This window comes from Diachasmimorpha longicaudata, chromosome 6 (assembly GCF_034640455.1).
Source record: "Diachasmimorpha longicaudata isolate KC_UGA_2023 chromosome 6, iyDiaLong2, whole genome shotgun sequence".
In the NCBI taxonomy this organism is placed as follows: Eukaryota; Metazoa; Arthropoda; class Insecta; order Hymenoptera; family Braconidae; genus Diachasmimorpha; species Diachasmimorpha longicaudata.
The window spans coordinates 7,004,659-7,025,131 of record NC_087230.1 but is presented as its reverse complement, the minus strand read 5'-3'; the positions used below and the strand labels follow the sequence as shown (position 1 = coordinate 7,025,131).

At 40.0% G+C, this 20,473-nt stretch overlaps 3 protein-coding genes across 4 annotated transcripts; 1 reads left to right on the top strand and 2 right to left on the bottom strand.

The window, feature by feature from the left end:
• The first annotated feature begins 76 nt into the window (after positions 1-76).
• LOC135163385 (uncharacterized) lies at positions 77-1,756 on the top strand. Of its 2 annotated transcripts, XR_010299112.1 has the most exons (4): positions 77-528; positions 670-914; positions 1,035-1,349; positions 1,457-1,756. XR_010299112.1 is itself a non-coding variant. In XM_064122782.1 (3 exons), the coding sequence occupies exons 1-3, from the start codon at positions 349-351 to the stop codon at positions 1,228-1,230; spliced, it is 621 nt and encodes a 206-aa protein (XP_063978852.1). In that variant the 5' UTR covers positions 77-348; the 3' UTR covers positions 1,231-1,756. The 2 variants fall into 2 exon arrangements, 1 of the variants encoding a protein (XP_063978852.1); XM_064122782.1 differs by having other exon boundaries at positions 1,035-1,756.
• LOC135163380 (cysteine desulfurase, mitochondrial) lies at positions 1,402-3,831 on the bottom strand. The gene is made up of 8 exons (XM_064122775.1): positions 3,694-3,831; positions 3,535-3,614; positions 3,327-3,443; positions 3,123-3,260; positions 2,766-2,971; positions 2,353-2,632; positions 1,849-2,210; positions 1,402-1,571 (listed from the first exon to the last, which is right to left on the bottom strand). The coding sequence occupies exons 1-8, from the start codon at positions 3,797-3,799 to the stop codon at positions 1,508-1,510; spliced, it is 1,353 nt and encodes a 450-aa protein (XP_063978845.1). The 5' UTR covers positions 3,800-3,831; the 3' UTR covers positions 1,402-1,507.
• A 10,492-nt stretch (positions 3,832-14,323) lies between these two features.
• LOC135163332 (uncharacterized) lies at positions 14,324-17,210 on the bottom strand. Its single transcript, XM_064122689.1, has 6 exons — positions 17,091-17,210; positions 16,768-16,945; positions 16,541-16,593; positions 16,083-16,220; positions 15,820-15,967; positions 14,324-14,601 (listed from the first exon to the last, which is right to left on the bottom strand). The coding sequence occupies exons 2-6, from the start codon at positions 16,842-16,844 to the stop codon at positions 14,508-14,510; spliced, it is 510 nt and encodes a 169-aa protein (XP_063978759.1). The 5' UTR covers positions 16,845-16,945; positions 17,091-17,210; the 3' UTR covers positions 14,324-14,507.
• Positions 17,211-20,473: the final 3,263 nt, after the last annotated feature.

The window sequence follows — 20,473 nt, the reverse complement described above, 5'->3', positions numbered from 1 at the left end:
GCCTCTGTTATGATTTTCCGTTCATATCAAATGGGAGACAGAGAAGAGTGAAACACACGCACACACCCACACTCAAACAAATGATGTCGTTCTGAATTAAAATCATTCCCACAATGATTGATCGGTGTGGTTACGCGAAATAATAGAATTCTGGTTTTTACGATTTACTGCGTAATTGGATGGACTCGAGGGGTATAATCCAATTATTCTCGGTGACAATGACGAGGGCCCCGTGTGTGTCATGTTCCGGAGACTCCAGTGCATTCCATTTTGTCATTAGCATGGCTGGAGAAGTTTGTAAATAGAAAAAGAGTGGATTTTTAGGGCAATAGTTTGGTGAGAATTGACATGGCAACAGTGAAAGTCACTGAGCAGAAAGTCATTCTCTGCGGGGAATACGGAGTTGGAAAGTCATCGATATTTCGACGATTTGCCAATAATACTTTTGTGTCGAGTAGTGATAGAAAATCAACGCTGGGGCTTGATAATATTGACAAGGAGTACGTTGTTGACGACAGGAGGATCAAGGTAATTTTTCACTTCTGTGTTAAACAATTAAATTTCGAAAACTTCGGTGGAAAACTAAAAAAGAATTATGATCGTCTGCGGTTTTAGATATTCCAGAAGTTTTGAATATTTTTTTGGTTTTTGTGACATCTTGGTGTTTAGCTCCAGTTATGGGACACTGGAGGCATGGAACGAGTAGCATCAGTCACTTCAAGCTATTACAAATTCGCAGAGGCAGCTATTCTAGTCTTCGCTCTAGATAATTCCACCTCGTTTCATCTTCTATCCCAACATCTGCTGGACATCGTGACATATGCGGAGAATGCCAAGATATTCTTATGTGGAAATAAGAGTGATGTTGATAATAACGGACCGCAGGTCACTGACGCAGAGATGGATCAATTTTGGTAATAATTTGTCAATCATTCGATTGTAGTCTCAGAAAATGAAGGAAACCAAGACAAGTCATCAATAAAATTACGTCCTATTTTTATGCTGAATAAAATTGGCTCATTTATTTTTTTCAGTGAACAATGCCATAACTTGATATCAGCGACTTATAAGACCTCCTGCAAGACTGGTGAGGGCATAAACGAAATGTTCGAGGATATCGCCCAGCATTTGGTAGAAGCAAATCGATCTCGAATGGGTCTCCACGAGATGGACGAGGACCACTTCAAAATATGCTACGAAGAAAGCAACGATCCCACTTGCATGTGTTGAGACCCATTGCTACCAATTTTTTAAATTCACTACACTGACGCTTGGGTGCCAGCCATCACGAAAGACTAATTTTATTTACACCGCGTGCTTGACGTAGTCCAACAATGTGCTAATTACTTGTAATTATTTTTTTAATCGTAAAGACTGCTGCGAAATGACGGTGCAATCGACTTTCGAACGGTATAGATTTTTATTGAGTGAAGTTATACAACTTAGAAATTTACAGAACATTATCTTACTTCGTTCAAATCTTCGATAATTCGAGATACATTCTCAATTAGTGCTGAGTCCATTTAATGGTCTTCAGGTCGATGCCATCCTCCACCATTTCCCAGAGTGGGCTGAAACAATGTTCAATAAATGATAATTTCAGCAATCAAGGGAACCAAGATAAATCGAGTCGGCTGTACGGATGCAGTACTGATCATATCCCAATGTGAGTTGACATTTTTTTTAATGACCAGAAATACTTGAATGATTATTCTAGTTTGGATAATAAATATTGAGACATTAACTAACAGCATAACTGAAGCAATCTGTTCATTGATAAATCCTCAGCAAAGTTGAGCGGACGTTTTCTTATTATTAATTTACCAATGAGCATAAATTGAATATTACCTCATCTCCCTGAGACGTTTAACATGTCGAATAGTGTTGTCAGCAGTGTAATCAATTTCCTCGAATGTCGTAAATCTCCCAATGCCAAACCGAATGCTGGAGTGTGCGAGGTCCTCAGAGGCTCCAATAGCTCGAAGAACATAACTAGGTTCGAGACTGGCACTGGTACAGGCTGAGCCACTGCTCAAGGCCACGTCCTTGAGGGCCATCAGTAATGATTCACCTTCGACGTAGGCGAACGACAGATTCACACAACCTGAGTACCAGGCAACTGGATCCCCGTTTCGTACCACATGCGGAATATTCGCTGTTATTTTGTCGATCAGGTGATTTGCGAGGCTCGTTATGTGTTTTTTGTCGTACTGAAATAAGAATGAAATGATCTGGCTGAAGTGTTGTATCATAAAAACAAAGAGGAGGGGGGTTAAAGTTATCTTCACTACTTTCCCATTCAACCTAAAAAATACATGCCAATAATTTTCATAGGTTGAAGCTATTATTTACCTCCATTTCAGCGCCAGCGATTTCACAAGCCTCTCCAAGCCCGACAGCCAAAGGACTCGGCACTGTACCACTCCTCATCCCTCTCTCCTGCCCTCCTCCACTCTGAATGGGTTCCACGCGTACCCTGGGCCTTCTGCGAACGTAGAGAGCTCCCACCCCTTTGGGGCCATAGACTTTGTGTCCACTGATGGACATCAGGTCAATGTTCATTGAATTCACGTCTATTGGAATTTTACCCACCGCTTGGGCTGCATCTGTGTGAAAAAATACCTTTTTCTTCCTTGAAAAAGGCAAATCAAACAGCCGTCATGAATTACAACTGATCAATCACTTTTGGCTTTCATGAGATATCTCCTATTTTTATTCACGAGATAAATTTTTTTTGCAGTATTAATTTTACTCGATAAATTTACCTGCACATTTCGCCAATTTCTTCGATCGGTTGTCTAACACCAATTTCATTATTCACAGTCATTATAGATACGAGGGATGTGTCAGGCCTTATCGCAGCCTCTAATTTTTCAAGATCTATTAAGCCATTCGGCAAGACCGGAAGGTAAGTGACTTCGAAACCTTCTGCTTGGAGAGCTCTGCACGAATCCAAAACGCATTTGTGCTCCTATCGATATCAAAGTTGTAGGGTAATAACGTTCATTAAATTGAGCGAGGAATGTGAGGAAAATCGACTCAATTTTTTCCATCGAGGGTTCTTACGACAATTGAGAACTTTATCACATAAATTGCAATTTCATAAGAAAATCAATACTCACTGTTTGTGTCGTCACAATGTGCTTTTTCTTCGCTTTGTAGAACCTCCCCACACCTTTCACTGCAATATTGTTGCACTCAGTTGCACCGGATGTGAAAATTATTTCCTTTTTGTCAGCCCCAATCAAATCAGCGACTTGCTAAAAGCGTAATCAGTCAGTCCGATTTCTCGAATTCAATTCTTGTCATGACTCAATAATTTTTACCTTCCTCGCATGCTCCACAGCAGCTTCAGATTCCCACCCATACATGTGAGTCCTGGAGTGAGGATTGCCATGATAGGCTGTGAAGAAAGGCAGCATTTTGTCCAAGACCCTGGGGTCCTGAAGAAAACATGAACACAAACGAATTTTCCAATCGTCTCAAAATCCCTAATTAATCATGCTAATTACAGTGATCAAGGTGAGGACTTACAATGGGTGTAGTGGCCTGTGCATCCATATACAAGGACCTTCCTTCAGAAGGTCCTCTTTTGTACTCATCTGTGATAGGAGCTGTGACAGACAAATAAAAATAACCAGTTATCCTCCAGGAAGTCTTAACGTCTCGATAACAATGTTGAAAGAGACTCACATTCGTATTCTGTTATGTCTGATCTCTGCCGACTGCATCTCAAAATTGGACTGCATTCCTTGACACGTTGAAGAGTCGTCACCAATGTCCTGGCTGGCCTCAACATTCTGGAGTTTCAGGGATGAGTAACACTTGAAACTAATAAATAAATAAAACAATTATCGGGATTGCTCAATTTCTGACAATGAATGGTGACTCTAAACAGTCAGCTGACGATTGTCGGCTTTGTCATGCAACCTGATGCAAGATAACCTCAAATTGTTGATTCGTTTTGTGACCAATTGGACGGTGGCGCCACAGACGATGGTGGGAAAAGCCGGGACTATTTCTGCACTGACCTGGGGTAATACCAGAATTTATCCCAAAATATATTATTTGAATTTGAATTTGTGAATTTAATTTTTTCGATTCCCTGAAGAAATTCAGAAGCTTTAATAGTATTCAGAATTTCTAGTGTTGATCCTGACGATTTGTGGGTTTGACAAAAATGAAATGAGGTGTCTTTGGCTCCCAACGTTGGTGGAATAAAATTAAAAATGATAATGAATCATCATTTTTTTAGACTTTTCAAAATCAAGAGACTTTTCTGACATTTAATCGCTTAAATTATTGAGGAAATGAACGTCTTTTTATGCCAATGGACATTAAACTTTACATCAACTGTATTTCCATTCCTATCGCCAAGCAGAGATCATTCTCCTCGTCATCATCATTAAAATAAATCATTTAGAAATTATTTGTAGCTATAATTAATGAATAAAAAATACAGTTCGATGCTATCAGTCTCCCCCTCGTAGCATTCATCATGAACTCCCGTTGGAAATCAACAATTTTCATTTGTTATTCTCCCCCTGAAAATTTGTAAAATCATCTATAAACATTTTTGATTTAAAATTACTGAGTGAATCGTCAGGATCATTACATCTGTTGATTTTCAATCTCTCGATCAATGCACTAATTTATGAAGAAAATGTGAAAATGATGGATGAGACCGGGAATTTTCATTCACCCACTGATTCGCAAAGTAAGTCAGTCAACGGTCCTCGCTGGAGACCCGAAGGATGAATCGACTAACTGGAATTTTCCAGAGGGGGGGGGGGGAAAAATGTGAAAAAATTATGATTAATCTACTCGTCGTATGTGCTACCCACTGAGAGGCTAACACGAGAATGAGTGACGTTAAGCGACGGCTGTTGGTCCATCAGCGGAAATTACGAATGCAGAAAACCATGCTTCTGAGTATAATTGCCACTGTGGGCTATGGAATTGGCAGTGGTTACTCTGATTTTTATCGCCAGGTTTGTTTCCCCCGTGTTACGCATTTAACCCACATTCCGGGGCATCGGAGATGTTTAGCGATCGTTTGCTCTTGAAAATGCCAATCCATGGATTTATTTCTCTTCCAGTATTGGCTTTGAAGAGAATTTTTTAATGCTGTTTTTACGGCTGAAATTTTCCGGCCATTTATAGAATTTACTCAGCTATGAGAGAGTTTATGTCATTCTTAAGGGATGAAATGGCTCACGAGGTGGGGAAAAATGTGGTTGGGTTAATCACCATGTTAGTACAATAAACTAGGTGTATTCGGACAGTGTTGGAAAAATTAACGTGTACCGAGAGGAATTTAGAAAGAAAGAAATTTACTTCCAAATGAAGTCGTTTGTCATCTTCAAATATCCTATTTTTCCTCAGGACGAATATCTTCTTCTCCCCAGTTAAAATCAGAATTTCATGAGGAAATCAGTGAAGAATGGAAATGGGGAAAATTCATTACCATAATTCTATCTTTCAGTTCCCACTGAATTCCCACTAAATAAAATCTCAGAAATTACATAATTCTTTATACTTTCCCAATTCTCGTAACAGTAAATGTAAATTCATATCGAAGGCATTCACAACATAATCTATATCAAAAAATCAAACGTGAGAGGACGGTATTGAGGCAATCGTCCAAATATGGAAGATATCAATCTAAAGAATCGGAAACCTTCACCACCGGAAATTTCCCAATCGCCAAAAAAGCCATCCGCCACAAAGTTCATCCTGTCATACCCCAAAAAACGATTAAAATCATCTATCCTCGTATTTAATTAATTATTCGACCAGCCATACAATGTTTTTCTCCAAAGTTTAATAACTACACACACTCCCTGAGTTATCGTGAGTCCCGGGAGGCAGTGAGCCAGCGCATTGTCACTCAGATGAAGAAATCCGGTACTTTAACATAAAAAAAACTACACCATCCAGATGGAAATCTCATAACGGTAATTGCAGTAAAAAAATTCCCACGACATTTGTTATTATATTTTTTCACATTTCACATTTTTGCACCTCTGGCACTGGCACACGAATACCTCCGACCCCATCAGGCCACTCCACTCCGGAAGTGTTCCTCGAATCAAACGGTGGTTCTCATCATATCCATCATGAACATCTGGAGTAATCTGAAGATATCTATGGGTTCAGAGCTCGGGGGAATTTTGATGATAAAATTCACGAAATTATGCCCGGTACAGTTAAGTTGTTTTACGATCTCAATTCAAGTGCAAGAGCTGTATTATATTGTATTTTATATTCGTCATTAGGTGCACCTGGGGAAATGGTCCATTCGAAATGAATAAACGTTATTTGAATGGAATAAATAAGTTTCGAGAAATCCAGACAAAAACCCCATTCATCCAACTGATGACTTTATTTATTTGCAATTGAATTATTGCTTGGACAGTGAATATCTTCGAAATAAATTGATTTCTGATTATTTTCTGTTCAGATTAATAAATCGTTTTGAATAAATTAGTTTGTAGATCTTTCCGTCGCGTTTAAAACCCATAATTTCAATTTCTCTAATTAACTGAGAACTTCCAAATACATAATGCAAAGTGTTAAATTGTGGTACTGTATGTGCCCACTTGCCTTCTACATGATTTAGCATGAAAAATATTCCATTAAAACCGATAAATTCTCCGTTTACGCACACCTCCTGAGCCAACTCACTGGACAATAAAAAAAATAATTCATCTCCCTTCAACAATTTCCGCTCCCCCTGAATATACACAAGAATTATCTTCGCCATAATCTATTTATAAATTCCAAGTCACAAGTTTCGACTACGGAATTACCCACCTAACCGTTACCCAAGAATTTACGATCTGGATTACGAGAGTAAGAGCATAAAAGCATTAAAATTGCCCGGAACAACTAAAAAATATATACATATATATCTCATCTGCATGAGTAAAAATACTTGTGCGAGAGTAAAGTGGTCGGAAAATGTACCTTGACCGTTTGATACACGTAATTATCGTAACGCCACAAGTGGCCCCCAAGGTGCCACTGGATTTGATGCAACATGTTACACGGTTGTTGAGCGCCAATAAAAAATGGACAATGACAAGGCAAGAGCCCATTGCGTTTAGTACCAGCACATGACGTTTTGTTGACGCATGAGCAACTCCCGCCCCAGTGTCCAGCAAAGACGGGACGAGATACTGGGAGATTTTTTTTTTTTCCAAAGGAAAAAAACTACAATAAAGCATTTGCATTATTATGTGTATCTTCAGGACCTTGGAGTTTCGCTTTCATCACATCCTGAGGGGGAAGTGAATACAAAAAAAAATGGAGAGGTGACTTTTAGCCTTCACCCACATGCTCGTACTCTCCAGTGCCTGGACTTGTTCCTCGTCGACTGGTGGATTCCAACTTTTTGTCTTATTATCGCCCTGGAGAATCTGAAAATCGCGTACGCACGAGCAGCCCTGGGGGAAGGGGGACAACGGCTGGCCTCGGGGTTTCACGGATAGTCCTAGTGACGATGGGGGGAACGGGGGTGGGAAGACCTTAGCCCACATGGGCCGTCGTGGATGACCGCTGGAGTTGGGGATGTCCTGATGGAGATCGTGATCCTATCGAGGTAATGGCTGTCTCTACGGGGAAAACGAGTTAGGTTGGATGTACGTTGTTGTGGATCACTGAATCACGGACGAAAGACATTTATTGGCAATTTTACGGGATTGATTAAAAAAGCAACGAAATGTAATAAAATTTCAAAAACCCGGACTGTCATTTGAAAAATGAGATTTTTCTGCAAAAATTGACGGGCCGGCAATCCCAGAGGCATTATTCTTGTCATTATTCCTCAGCGATGATTTTTCATGGAACTGTTGACACTTCTGAAGAGCACTCAAGACCTGACCTAGAATAATATTTGTCCTCTCCAAGCAGTTATGAGAGTCCCCTCTCGAAAAGAATAAAAGTTACTTATAGGATAATCGCAACGTCATCGTCATTCTCGTGCCAGTCAGGTTCAATGCTCGTTTCGCCCACTGGACAATCGATTAGTCGGTTCACTTTAACCGTCTCGCTGCATCTCAGAGTGCAAGGCCATGGATTCTGATAGAATTCCAGTGGAAAGTACCCTGCACGCTCAGACAGACTCTCCAATTCTCACGATTTAGCGTTCGTTCTTTTAATTTTCCTTTCGAGGCGCAATTCTACGTTTATTTCTTGTCAGTATTGCAGAATTTCATTTGTGCTCTTCGTGATCGTTCCGTAAAATTCTGACAATCGTTTTGGTGGTCATTATGGCCTATACTCGACCTGACCCTGGCCTTGGCCAGTGCCGTCAGATTTCCCACAAACAGCCACCGATCCCAGTCGCGCCAAAAAATGCATCAATTAAAAAATAATTGCCCCCGTCGGTGCACTCGGTGAATACCCTAATGTAATCTCTCACCCGACAATTGTGAGAGGTGTCTGACTGCCGTTAATCACTCGCTGGTCCACGATCGATCCGCTTCCAGCGTCGTGAATAACGGGCAAGAGTCATAGAACCGTGACTCTTCATTTAAATTAAAGTTCTTCTGCACTTGGGCGTTAAAATACGACAGATCCCACGGCTTCCCCCCTGTCCCGGGCAATTCTTCCATTACTCGAGGCATTCGGCAAGTGATCAACCGTTGCAGAAGCCTCTCAATAGCCGAAACAAATTTTGCATCGAAATTCTCATTAAGTCCATGGCCGTTAGTTTCGACTGGGGACGAGCCCAAGGAGTTGAAAAATCATGAAAAATAAAGGCTGCTGACTGAATGATTTTTTTAGAGAGAAGAATGAGATACACTCGACCAAGTGCACTGCATTCGAAACGCTTCTGCGACCTTTATGAATCCCCCTAGGACCGTTAGCTCTGAATTATTCATCGATATTAATGCTGGGAGGTAAGAGATGTAAAAATTTCATTCAATTGAAGTGGCGAACGATACCGAGGTCATGTAGGAGTTTATACGTTTTAGATGTTGTTTATCTTGTGCTGAGATCGTTTTGTATCGGTTTAAATGAGTTGATGGGCCCCAGGGTAGGGAATCGAGCGTCGCTGGTATCTGGGGGTAATTCATCAAGTGTGGTGGTAAATGTGACCGTTAGAATTTTCAACTTTCGTTTTTCAGGAGGACGTGATGATCAACGGGGATATTCAATGGAATGAGCCTAATGTTGCGTGTTGCGTGATGCTTTTTCTCGATTCAATGAAATGTGGAATGGGTGAGTTTAATGAAAAGGAAGTAGTTGGAGTCCACTGGAAATTTATTGTTGGTTTTTGCAGCGCTGGGAGGAGAGAGACATTGAATTTGATTTAGGGGTTAATAATCATGGTACTTGGGATTTTATTGAAGTCTTAGTGGAAATTTCTATCGAATCATTGGATTGAAATTTCCACTTTCCAGAGGCACTTTATGTATCATGAGGAAAATCACTTGAATCTTTAGCGGAGCTGTGAGGTGATGGAAATTTTAAATTTAATATCAAATGCAAATTGAATGCAACGGTAAATTTTTTAACTCGCTGAAACACAAGAATCCCCTTGAAAATCGATCGGTAATTATTCCCAGAGCTATTGAATAAAGTAAAAAGTAGGCGAATCGGTAAATTAGTGAGGGATGAGCAGTGAATAAACGGACAGTAATAAAAATTTCCTCGTCAGTAGTGGGAGAGGACGAGAAGAAGCTGTTGATATCAAGGGCTGCAGTTCAGTTGAATAGCCCCCAGTGTCTTCCCACGAGGAATCGAATCAGTCTCGGCTGTCCCTTCCTCGTCCCAACCTATCCGCACATCATAAACCCACGCGTCGAGGGAATAACATCCGTGGAATTTCCGCAATGTAGCCACTGTCGTCGTTTAGATTGCCAAGGCAAATACCAGAAGTGCAGGGATGAAAAGGAAAAGGCTGGGGGAAAGGAGATATAAAAACCATAAACAGCAACCATTTTGGTGCTTGAGATTAAATTTATCAGTTGAGATATTAGCCCTGGGTATCATCACGTTGAGATTTATCTCGTGAGTCGATGGGCTTGTGCTGCACAGAGAGGGAATACTGAGCAGGCTGCCTGAGGCCGGGCGTCGACCGTGAAAAATAAATTTGCAAAAAATCGGGGAGAATGTTAGTTGGGGGAATAACGAAAGAGCATTCAGTAGCTTGCTGTACGAGGGGGATATATGTGTGCAGTCTTCTCGTGCATAATGCACATTTATGCACAATGGGAATTGAGAGTGCAGGGCCGCGAGAGATGCTATGAGGCATGTGATGCACCGAGTAATATGCAAGAATGGCAAATTTGAATTGAACGCTCATCTCGTTAAGTTTATGAAGTTGAAAAACTGGAATATATAGAGCGTCAAGTATCCGCGAATGACTGCTGAATAACGTGAATTTCTGCAAATGCCGAGCTGCATTCTCATAGTTTTTTTCCGCAGAGGGGAAAGTTTAAGAAAAATTATTCTTAACTATTGCATACTTCTGGTAATTTCGGCTGGATTTTTTTCAATTTTTTTATGATGACCTTTCGATGGTTTTTGTGGAGGTAAATTTGTGGTTGTGATGGAGATTAGAATAACGCAGAGTCAAGGGGGATATCCGAATAGTTGGGAACATTCTCATCTCGGAAGAAGAACAGTTTCAACAGTCGCAAAATTATTTCTACCCCTGGCCTTCGGCTACTGCAGTTCATAATTGGGCACAAAACCTCCGACGCTCTATGTTTTATGATTTAACGTTGTTTATGCATCGCAGGAAGTTGTCAATTTCTCTGACTCCCCACGACACTATCACCCTAATCTTCATCAGCCTGACTAGCGTACATGAGCCATCAGTACCATCAGAATATACCTCCGGAAACTGGTATTCATTTTGACCCATGAAAGGAAACGTATTTTATCGCAAACTGTTTTTCATCTCACGTCTCCAAGTTTTTCATTCTCTCACCGGCGCAACAAATTCACAGCTGTCCATGCCAAATGCCAGCTCGTCTCAATCGCGAAAATACTTCCGAGTGTGTATGCGGCGTCAGCGAAATTGAAAATTGCGAGCATTAGAGCTTTTCTTATGCATCCAACAGAGACAGGATGGCGAGAAAATTCACAACAATTTGTCTCACTCTCCCAGTCTCCTCACGTCCTTGTCAATTTTCACTTTGCCAGTTTTCTTATTCCTCCGTGAGGAATTTACCAGTAAATTGATTGGCATCAGGAAGCCGAAGGTCGAGGCCTCGGGGGTGATATCGCCAGGGCTTCCGCCTGCGTTTTATCATGCGGCTCTTCCACTCATCTCTTGAAATTTCATTTTGCATTTCCTTCAAAATTTATCCCCATAAAAATGCGACTGACATTTTAAAAAAATACGTACAATAAAATAAAAAATCAAGAAATTTTCAATTATCAATTCGACTTTAATAATCTGCACTACAACATACCCACCCAAACCCCCAACTGGAGAATTATAATAAGTAAGAAATAAACAGTTTCAAGTGGAGACAGTTTTTCTCGCCGTTAAATACCCCTTGTATCCTAATCACTCCTTTCTCATAATATAAACCTTCGTCCCCTCAGATTCGTTAGAGTGAAAAGCTGATGGTGTACGGGGGGGAGGGGGGAGGTCTAAGAAAAAACTAAGGAACAAATTGAAGCAAAAAGGAAAGAATGAAACTGGGAATTCCCGCGAGTGGAGTGATCACGGACAGTGAGTAAGAAGGATAGAGGAACAACAAGGATACTATGAGGAACGAGAACGGTAACAACCAACCCGTGTTGAGATTCACACGGTTCGCACTGTCGGGTCCTCTTAGCGGTCCTCCAGCACTGGCATCGCTATTCTAGCGGTAGATACGTATAACCCTTTACCTCATTTGCATACGCGTGGTAACCAGCGTGCTTGCCTTATATATTATTGTTTCGTGGGTTATACAGTGCGTAAGCGTGGTCGATACCGGCGGTTGCATCATTCGTGGTTTTCTTTTCAGTTCTGCTGATGCTCCCGCATCGATACAACACAATTGGACATTCTTTCCGGTGACCTACAATATTAATTGTACGAATTCGTATGTTAGCGAGACAGGGAGTCGTAAAATTTCAAGTATGTGGAGGCAATGGTTCATGAAAATCGGCGCAAATGTCGCAATTTTTTCCGCAGGGATAAGTCCAGAAACTGGTCAGACAATTTGGTAATTAAAATCAGGTGATTGTGGGCGAATACTTCTCACTAAAAATTGTGTAAATTAAAAATGGAAAATGTTGGAAAATTATTATTATCGTGACTCCCTTTCATTCACTCCTCACTTCGACGTAATGCCCATCTGATTTATCGAGAAATACCGGGGCAGTACGGTCTATCTAATTCAATGTCCATGAATTTGCATGCAAATCTCTAATTTACATTTTAAAAAAATCTAAAACTTGTTAAACACTATAAAATATCAAGTGAACTCGAAAAAACCTCACGACACGCTCAAATACCTTCTTCATTGAGTGTTAAACATGGCTTTTCATATTCCCTTCCCCACGTGATGATTGTACCGTACGACGAACGGGTACTTGATTCCAATAATTACAAAATAACTCGTGAAGTTTAGACCCCAAGTACACGCCGGCATGCATACAGAAGTGATAAAGGTTTTCACGAGGAATTTAACGTAAAACTTTATTAAATGACCAGTGTGTAAGAAATAAAGAATAACTGAATGAATAAACAGTCTAATAGCCGGGGTAATTGAAGAAAAAAAATATACATCTCGTGCTGGTAAATTGGCAAAACTCGACGGGTCGTATTAAGCCGTAACGCAGGCTTGTAACCGTTGAGCACGGAAAACGAGGAGGCATGTGCATTATCGGGGCTCTTTTAACCGGGAGAACGCTAGATGATCCCGTGGCCGCGTAAACTCGGCAGCACTTGGGTATAAAATTATAATTACATACGACAGCTGGAAATTGCCGGAGGAAACGCATGAAGGTGAGATTACCGCGTCATGATGTGATATTTGAAATTCCCGCCCATTTTGATACCACCATTTTATCGCCGATTATGACGTAAAATTGTTAAAATTGCTGGCTAAGGCAATTCATTTTGGAAACTGCTGCGTCTGATAATTATTGTTCCCTATTGTTGAGACATCAGTCCAATTTAAGTAGACATGATTTTTTGTATTAGTTGTTGAACAACAAATGATAGATGTTGAACAACAAATGTGTTTTTTCAATTCCACGATTTGGTCGACGATGATTTGTTTGTTTAAGGGGTTATTCTCATGTGAGCACTTTAAAAAATCGATTTTTTTTTTTTTTGATATTTTGACAGTAAAACCTATTGAAAACATGCTGTGAAAAATTCAGACCGAAATTCATAGTATTTGATAAGTTACAGCTCATAGTCGCCGACGTGTCGTAAGCGATTGTCTACCAGGCTTTCAACTTTAAACGCGTTTTTCTCGAATCATCATTTTCTGAAACGGTCAAGGTCCTACAAGAAAAAGTATTCAACCGATTGCTTTAAAATTTACATATGTTCTTCTACTCATTTATAGTTATCGTCCCTACCACAATTGTTTATTTTCGACAATATCTTCATATTTTTCTTAAACGATTTGTAACGAAAAAGAAGGAGATTTTCGTGATTTTTTTTTTGAAGTTCGATATTTTTTTTTGTTTTTAATGAAATTGATTATATTTGGTAGGGACGATAGCCACAGATCTACTGAATAATAATCCATTCGATTTTTTTATGTCAGACAACATGAACAGCCGCTATCACCTTGACCAGTGAACTACATTTTTTTGTTGGGGACTACTTTGACTTAAAAAAAATATATCTTAAAAATGTAAAAAATGAAAAAAAAATTTTTTTTCGTATATTTCAAAATACAAATAAAAATATATTGAAAAATCAACATGATTGAAGTTTGTTGTCGCATAAAAAAAAAATTCCGAAAAAGTGGTAAAATATAGGCGTTCACATGAGAATAACCCCTTAAAAGGAATATGGAGAGTAATGTGAAGCATAGCGTTTAGTTTAAATCAACAGTTCACATCTATTTATCATTTTTTGTTATTGAAAATCAATGAATTATAGGTGATAGTGTACAATTTCATTAGCAACTCTGGAGCCGTCATTTTATCACCGCTGATGACGCAAAATACCTGGGAAATGCGATCCACTTAGTGCCCAGTTTATCTCTCAATCATTATTTTTCCCTTCGTTTTCGAGTTTATTACTTGAATTTAAAGGGAGTTGTAATTATTAGCCTTGATTAACTCGCAACATTGTTGGTTTCTTTCGTATGGTTTTTATTAACTATTCTGTGGGAATCCATGATTTTATTTGTGATGAAATTATTGAAGTATTGAAGTATAAGATGGAGCACTTGTGATTAGACGAAGGGAGGGTTCAGGTAAATAAAAACGGACAAATGGATTTGAGATGCGTTCGCGTGATTCTTGGGAATCATGGGGTACCTCCGGGGTAACATTCGTGACGTTTTGGCGGACGGTGGGGGGCTTCAGTCGTTGCACGGCGATGGAGTGATCGTGGTGAGGAGGGAGGTCAGGAGCAGGAGGAGGAAGACCGAGAGAGCGAGCAGGGCTTCGTTGCTTCTGAAAATTAATCAAGTTCAGGGGTGGGGGGAGGGGGTGGAGGGTTAGTGGAGTTTTTAGCAAGAACTGCACTCCAAAGAGAGCTGCAGCTCTGTTAAAAAATTATATTTTTATTGTTAATTAAGTAACTTGGAACAGGAAAAGAATCGATTGACGAGCAACTAATGTTGACATATATATTAATATTTATATTTTTGTTTATTGAAATATATGGAATATGTAATGGTAGAATATATGTATATTAGTGAATATTAAAATTTGTTAACGCCAATAATTTGTAGCCTCAATAATTCAATTATTCAAACCTTTCGCTTTCCGTTCCCCTTATGAAATATACAGACCTCTTCTTCCAGGTAAACAACCTGTTGTTCAAAAATACTTGATACCCGTGAAGGTGAAAAAAGGAATGAAAATCGAGGATGGACGGGGAAGACTGCCTGACATAATGAGTGGACGCCTGGAGCGTGAAACTTGGCTAATGCCTGGCCACTCATGGAAAACTTAGTTTTGTTTTCGTAAAGCATTTTCACTCGCTACTCCTTCCCCCCCTGTTTCCTATTACATTCTAGCATCAGTAGAAATGAGCAGGCACATTTCAACCGTCTTCACTCACTCGGAAATACTAAGGACACACGAGTTTCATCCTCAACAACGAAGAAGAAAACACAGGTGAAGAGGTTTTTACGACTTGGCAACTTATGGCAACTAATGTTTATACGCCACTTCATTGTTTATGTGCGCTGTAACTCGGCAGTGGAAATATTTTATTCGTCGGTTAAAAAAAAAATTCACATCAACATTGGACTGGAATGCAAATACTTTCAGTCAATGCAGAAGTACAAATTCTTGTTCAGAGTATTTTCCTGGGACTTTTTTTTGATGGAATGACATTTCAATAGAAAAGTTGGAGACTGCCTCTTTTCTATCTCTGAAAATTTATAATTTAGAGGAAAAATTGGAGTGTCGGTTTCACTTTTATTATTTCAGAAAAATGATTTTCTGAAAATTATTCAAACTTTTCACTGAATTTTAATTTTTTTTCTTGAGTTTGATTTTTTATGATTAAAGACAATTGATCATGTCTGAGAATACATCGAAGATAAATGGATCATTATATTCTGTTTTCAAGGGAAATTATTCCCCCCTTCGGTTCTTTTCCTCGGGACTTTATAAATTATTAATTTTTAGATTTATTATTCCTAGAAATATTTTACTTACTCTTTTGCCTCCAGGACGACGCCACTGAGCAGCTCGATAATTTTTCTGTCCACCCACAAACCCGTCTCAATGATGTAAATAGCCAATACAATGAGGTAATATGACACAAGTTTTCCCACGATTTTTCCTTTATGCAAATAACTTCCGCCTGCAATAATCGAATAAAGCAGGAGAGGAGTAAGGAAAAACATTGCTGATGAGTCGAAAAAGAAATGACAAAATTACACAAATTCAACAGAGGATTTAATGGTGGTGTACGTAACTCGTTATTATCCAAAGGGTTTTAATGTCCGACACGGCTGCGCCAGTCACGACACAGGCATTTTGATACCAGTCAGTCAAGATCTCAGCGAGTGCACTGAGACTATCCATCACTGAGCGACTCTCAAGTTCGAGGAATGCTAAAATAGTTTGGTCAGACGATTCTTCATTTACGGTCTCTGTCAGGATATTTTCACTGTATCGATGGGGGTGGTTTCCGAGTGGACCCGTGGATGAGAGCGTTCGATTAATAATATTCTTCCAAAATTTTCGAGTACCGTCGAGAGATTTTTGGATTTAAAAAATTGCAACTAAATCATCGGGAATTTTTTCAATGAGAAATTCAGAATTTTCGTTCTACGTCGTTCCATTGAAAAACATCCCCCTGATTACAAATCACTCGTTCACTCCATCCGTCTCCCCACCCGAAAAAAATCCCATTCACAGCTCCAGTACTCACGGTCAACGAAGAGATATCCGGTGTCGCCAATCCTCGATATTTCCACTTGCAATCTAAAGAACAATTTCCCCCGTCACTGAAAACTCATCTGCCCACCAAAGGTTTTCATTACCCCACGTCATCTCCTCCCCATCGTAAAAATACTTTCCAGAAAGTGAGTGCAGCAGGGAAATGTTCGCAAAGCACAACGAGAATAAAAAAAAAAGAACTTGAAAATTCCCTTTTACCCGCGTGTAATATCCCTGTGCCTTTTATGACTTTCATTTCTGGTCCATCGGTCTCGCTCCAATCGTCCGTCCATCATCCTCCGTATCGACTATTGTCTGCGAATTGAATTGGCAATGTTGCCGAGGCCACCCTCGTCGGCAAAATCGCAAAGAGACTCTCACCTGACTCGTGTTTAACCTCGTAAATAAAAAAATGTACGAGAAATAAAAGAAATTGAGCAAAACGAATGAAATGAAGAATGAAATTCCTCGGGCGCAATTGAAAGGGAAGAGAGCAGGCGCTATACTTCACATGCAACATTAACGGTTATCAGCATTTGTACCTGTGTATCGATGCACCTGGGGTTAATTGAAGATGAAAAGGTACATTAGACGATGGGGTACAGACTCAATGGCATTTTTACCCGCCTCTGTCGGATGACATAATGCATTCTCGACTGTCAGTGTGACGACGTGGTGAGCAACTTCATGACGATTCACACATTAGCGCCACGGGAGAGGAGTTTGTGTCCCTTGTCCTGAGTTTTTTGTCGTCATTCTTTTAATTTTCCCTGTGCATCAGCTTCGGCTGCAAAAACCTCGGAGGAGGAGTTTCCGGACAGAGCTGCAGGAGAGAATTAATTTTGGGAAATATTGTGGGAGAATCCAGATGCCTTTGCTGATGGGGATGATCCTGTCCTCGCAGGGCAGGCGGATTGGTGCCAAGGTCGGCCCAACCGGCGGCCGACCGTACCGATGAAAAAAATTAGAACGTGATGAAGATAACAAAGGCATTTTCCAAGGTTTTCACCCGGAAATTTTTCTGACAACAATAAAATACTCATCAACGTCTCCTTAATTCAGTAGATCGTGAAAAAAATAGAATAACTTCATTAATCATATTTTTATTTCCTCTTAATTACCGTATTCTCATCTCCCCTTGAAAATTCGTATTAATATCCATCGCTCTCACTCTCTCCCCCCTCGTCGCACTTACACCTATCAGTGTACAGTGCTTTGTTGAACGAATGAAAGATACAAACTACGATACAAATAATTGCAACTTGGTAAGGGTATCGCACGAGATCGACCTCGACGCTTGGTCTTACACCAGCCCGTATATCATCGAGCCACTACGTTTTAAAGGTTCATACGTAAAGTTCATCAACGCCAGTTGCCCCACGGTAACTGCTGGTGCGCACTTAGTTTTTCTTTTTATTTTATCTGATCGATTAGAAGGCACAGTGAGTACCATTCGTCGAAAAAAAAAAACGCAAATGGGAGATTTTTTTTTATTCACCGGTAAAAGTACTACTCTCTGCCCTTCGCTGTTTAATCCTTCACGATCAAACGTTTTGTACTTCCTTGTTAAATGCTGCTAGCATCCGGAGGTGTTGACTTTGAGAAAAATTCATGGGGTCCGAGGGGACTGGCTCGGGGGAAATTAATTGCCGGTCGTTAATTTTTTCTGTCTTGAATTTTCACACATTAAGCTCCTCAATTAATTAATTCCAGAGGATTTTTTTTTATTGTGAATTATGATTTGAGACTTGGATAGGCATTTTTGTTCTGATTGCCGTGTGATTTCGAGGGGGTTCAGAAGATTTTGGGAATATTTGGAATATCAGATATTTTACGGGAATTTTTCGGAGAAAATTAGACAATAACTTCGCACAGTTTCTCGCAATTTTTATTGAATATTTTTCTTCGTATACGTTTGAGGTCTTCGGGGAATAATTTCCCTATGAGGTTTTTCCCATAAATTTCCCAGACTGTCTCTGCATCACCCGAAGAAAGTTATGAAGAATCAAACCCCATAAAAATGCAAGAAAAAAATAGACTCGATACTAATGCAATTAGTACGGTGTCTAAAGAATAAAAGAACGAAGAGAACGATTCCCAAGACCGTGACAGTAAACGTCCATGAAATTGGCCAAGTTCTCCCACGGACTATCGCCCTCTCTGTCTCACTTCATTCAATCTAACCAGCGAAATAACGCAACGTTGGAAAGGGAATTGAAACAAAAGGGATTACAAGCGAGAGCTGTCGAAAAGCCGCGAGAATCAGTGGAATTTATTTGATTCTGCTCTTTATTCAATGAATTTTTTTACAAGCAATTTGTTATTCTCTCATTGTTTCCAGGTGGTAATCGAAGGCGAGCAGAGGCCAATGGGAAATCTCGACGATCTGACAAGCCATCAGTAAGTGCTTGGCTTATTTATAGGCGAGTGCATCTAATAGTCGTGATTCCGTGATTCACGTTTGAAATGATTTTTCGTAAGATTTTTTTTTAGGGCAAAAATACTCCCCCAGGGGAAATGAATTGTACTTTCTTGGGGTTTAATGAGAGATTAAAGATGGGGTTGTTGGGAATGGCAACAAAATGTGGGCATAAATATTAGTTTAATCTCTTAATAATTCGAGCTCTTGGTTATTATAATATTCATTCTCATATTTCCGAGTCATTTGGGGGAGTATGTGTTTACGACTGATGGCATCATCTTCAGGGGATAGCTGGTAGGTCCGGCTGAAGATCCAGTCTAATGGCCACAAAGTTCAGTCGATTTAAATCGGCTGATCACTTCGTCACAGAATTGCCAGCAGGTGGTTTTCATAAAGTGCCGATGAGTGATCATCTGGGATTGTACACTCTCACCCATTCCATCCAATCGGCAACGAGATAGATGAAAATACCGGACGATAAGAAAATAGATAAATAAAAATCCACGAGTAATAATCCAAAAAAGACGGATTTTTTGCAGAAATAAGGACGACGAGACATGAAGGGACTCCCCGGGGCCCTCGGACTCCCGTGGAGATCATGCTGATCGAGGCAATCGATCAAGGACAATAGTACTCGATTCAACCACTAATTCGAATTTTCTCTTGTAAATATATCAACAGTCCTGTTATTCGAAAACACTTTGGTCCCGATTGACAATCACGAGCGTTTGGTGAAACATCAGTGAAGGTGGACAGGTAATCATTAACGAGCGATGGAGATAGTGGCACCATATACGCGTTCAGCGAGGGTTGGTGATCACAATCAGGAGGGGAAAAATTAGAAAAAGTGGAAATGGTATTTTTTTTTTCCTTTTATTTTTGCGCCGAGGGCTGCGCCCGCGGGATTTCCGGGTCTGCGCGCCTTTAACGGGTTTCTTCGTAATCCCTGCTGAGGGAAATTGGTCTTCCAGGGATCGAGAGCAGAATCCGACTATGGAGAATGATATCTGGTGCTATTCCCAGGAGAACTGTTGTACATCAATTTTCGGGAGATATTGTTTGCATACTCGAAATTCCTGGATGAAAGCTCAATTGCGGGATCAAAAACGTTATGTAACGTTTCTGGGGGGAGAGGGGGAATTTTATGGGGGAGAGTGGTGAGAACTCAGTGTTATGGAGATTCTCATTTTTAGGAGATTCGTTGCAGGAGATTTTAAATAAAATTTTATGTCCATTTTGGGCTGAAATATTTTTAATTGGGGAGTTGTTCTTTAATTCGTGAATTAATTATTGATTTCGGTGCAATTTTTGTCCAAAAACTCCGATCAATGATTTCTTACAATTTACCAACAGATCCTCATACCCAACACTCGTACTCCTCATTACTCCGATAAGTTATATTTCGCCAGAAATCCTCCTCTATCATTTACACAAGAATTCACCGATGCAAATGAAGGCCGAACTATTGCTCAATCGAGTCGATGATTTACCTCATCCAGCCGC

Excerpts from the sequence above, each read along its gene's own strand:
- LOC135163380 (XM_064122775.1), bottom strand. The coding sequence starts at position 3,799 with ATGTTGAGGCCAGCCAGGACATTGGTGACGACTCTTCAACGTGTCAAG. Across the intron at positions 2,972-3,122 it reads ACATTGTGACGACACAAACA|GAGCACAAATGCGTTTTGGA; the intron begins GTGAGTATTGAT and ends TGATATCGATAG. Across the intron at positions 1,572-1,848 it reads AAACGTCTCAGGGAGATGAG|CCCACTCTGGGAAATGGTGG; the intron begins GTAATATTCAAT and ends ACATTGTTTCAG.
- LOC135163385 (XM_064122782.1), top strand. The coding sequence starts at position 349 with ATGGCAACAGTGAAAGTCACTGAGCAGAAAGTCATTCTCTGCGGGGAA. Across the intron at positions 529-669 it reads TTGACGACAGGAGGATCAAG|CTCCAGTTATGGGACACTGG; the intron begins GTAATTTTTCAC and ends CTTGGTGTTTAG. Across the intron at positions 915-1,034 it reads GCAGAGATGGATCAATTTTG|TGAACAATGCCATAACTTGA; the intron begins GTAATAATTTGT and ends TATTTTTTTCAG.
- LOC135163332 (XM_064122689.1), bottom strand. The coding sequence starts at position 16,844 with ATGATGGACGGACGATTGGAGCGAGACCGATGGACCAGAAATGAAAGT. Across the intron at positions 16,221-16,540 it reads CGGATATCTCTTCGTTGACC|CATTCCTCGAACTTGAGAGT; the intron begins GTGAGTACTGGA and ends AAACTATTTTAG. Across the intron at positions 15,968-16,082 it reads AACCCTTTGGATAATAACGA|GCGGAAGTTATTTGCATAAA; the intron begins GTTACGTACACC and ends CGATTATTGCAG.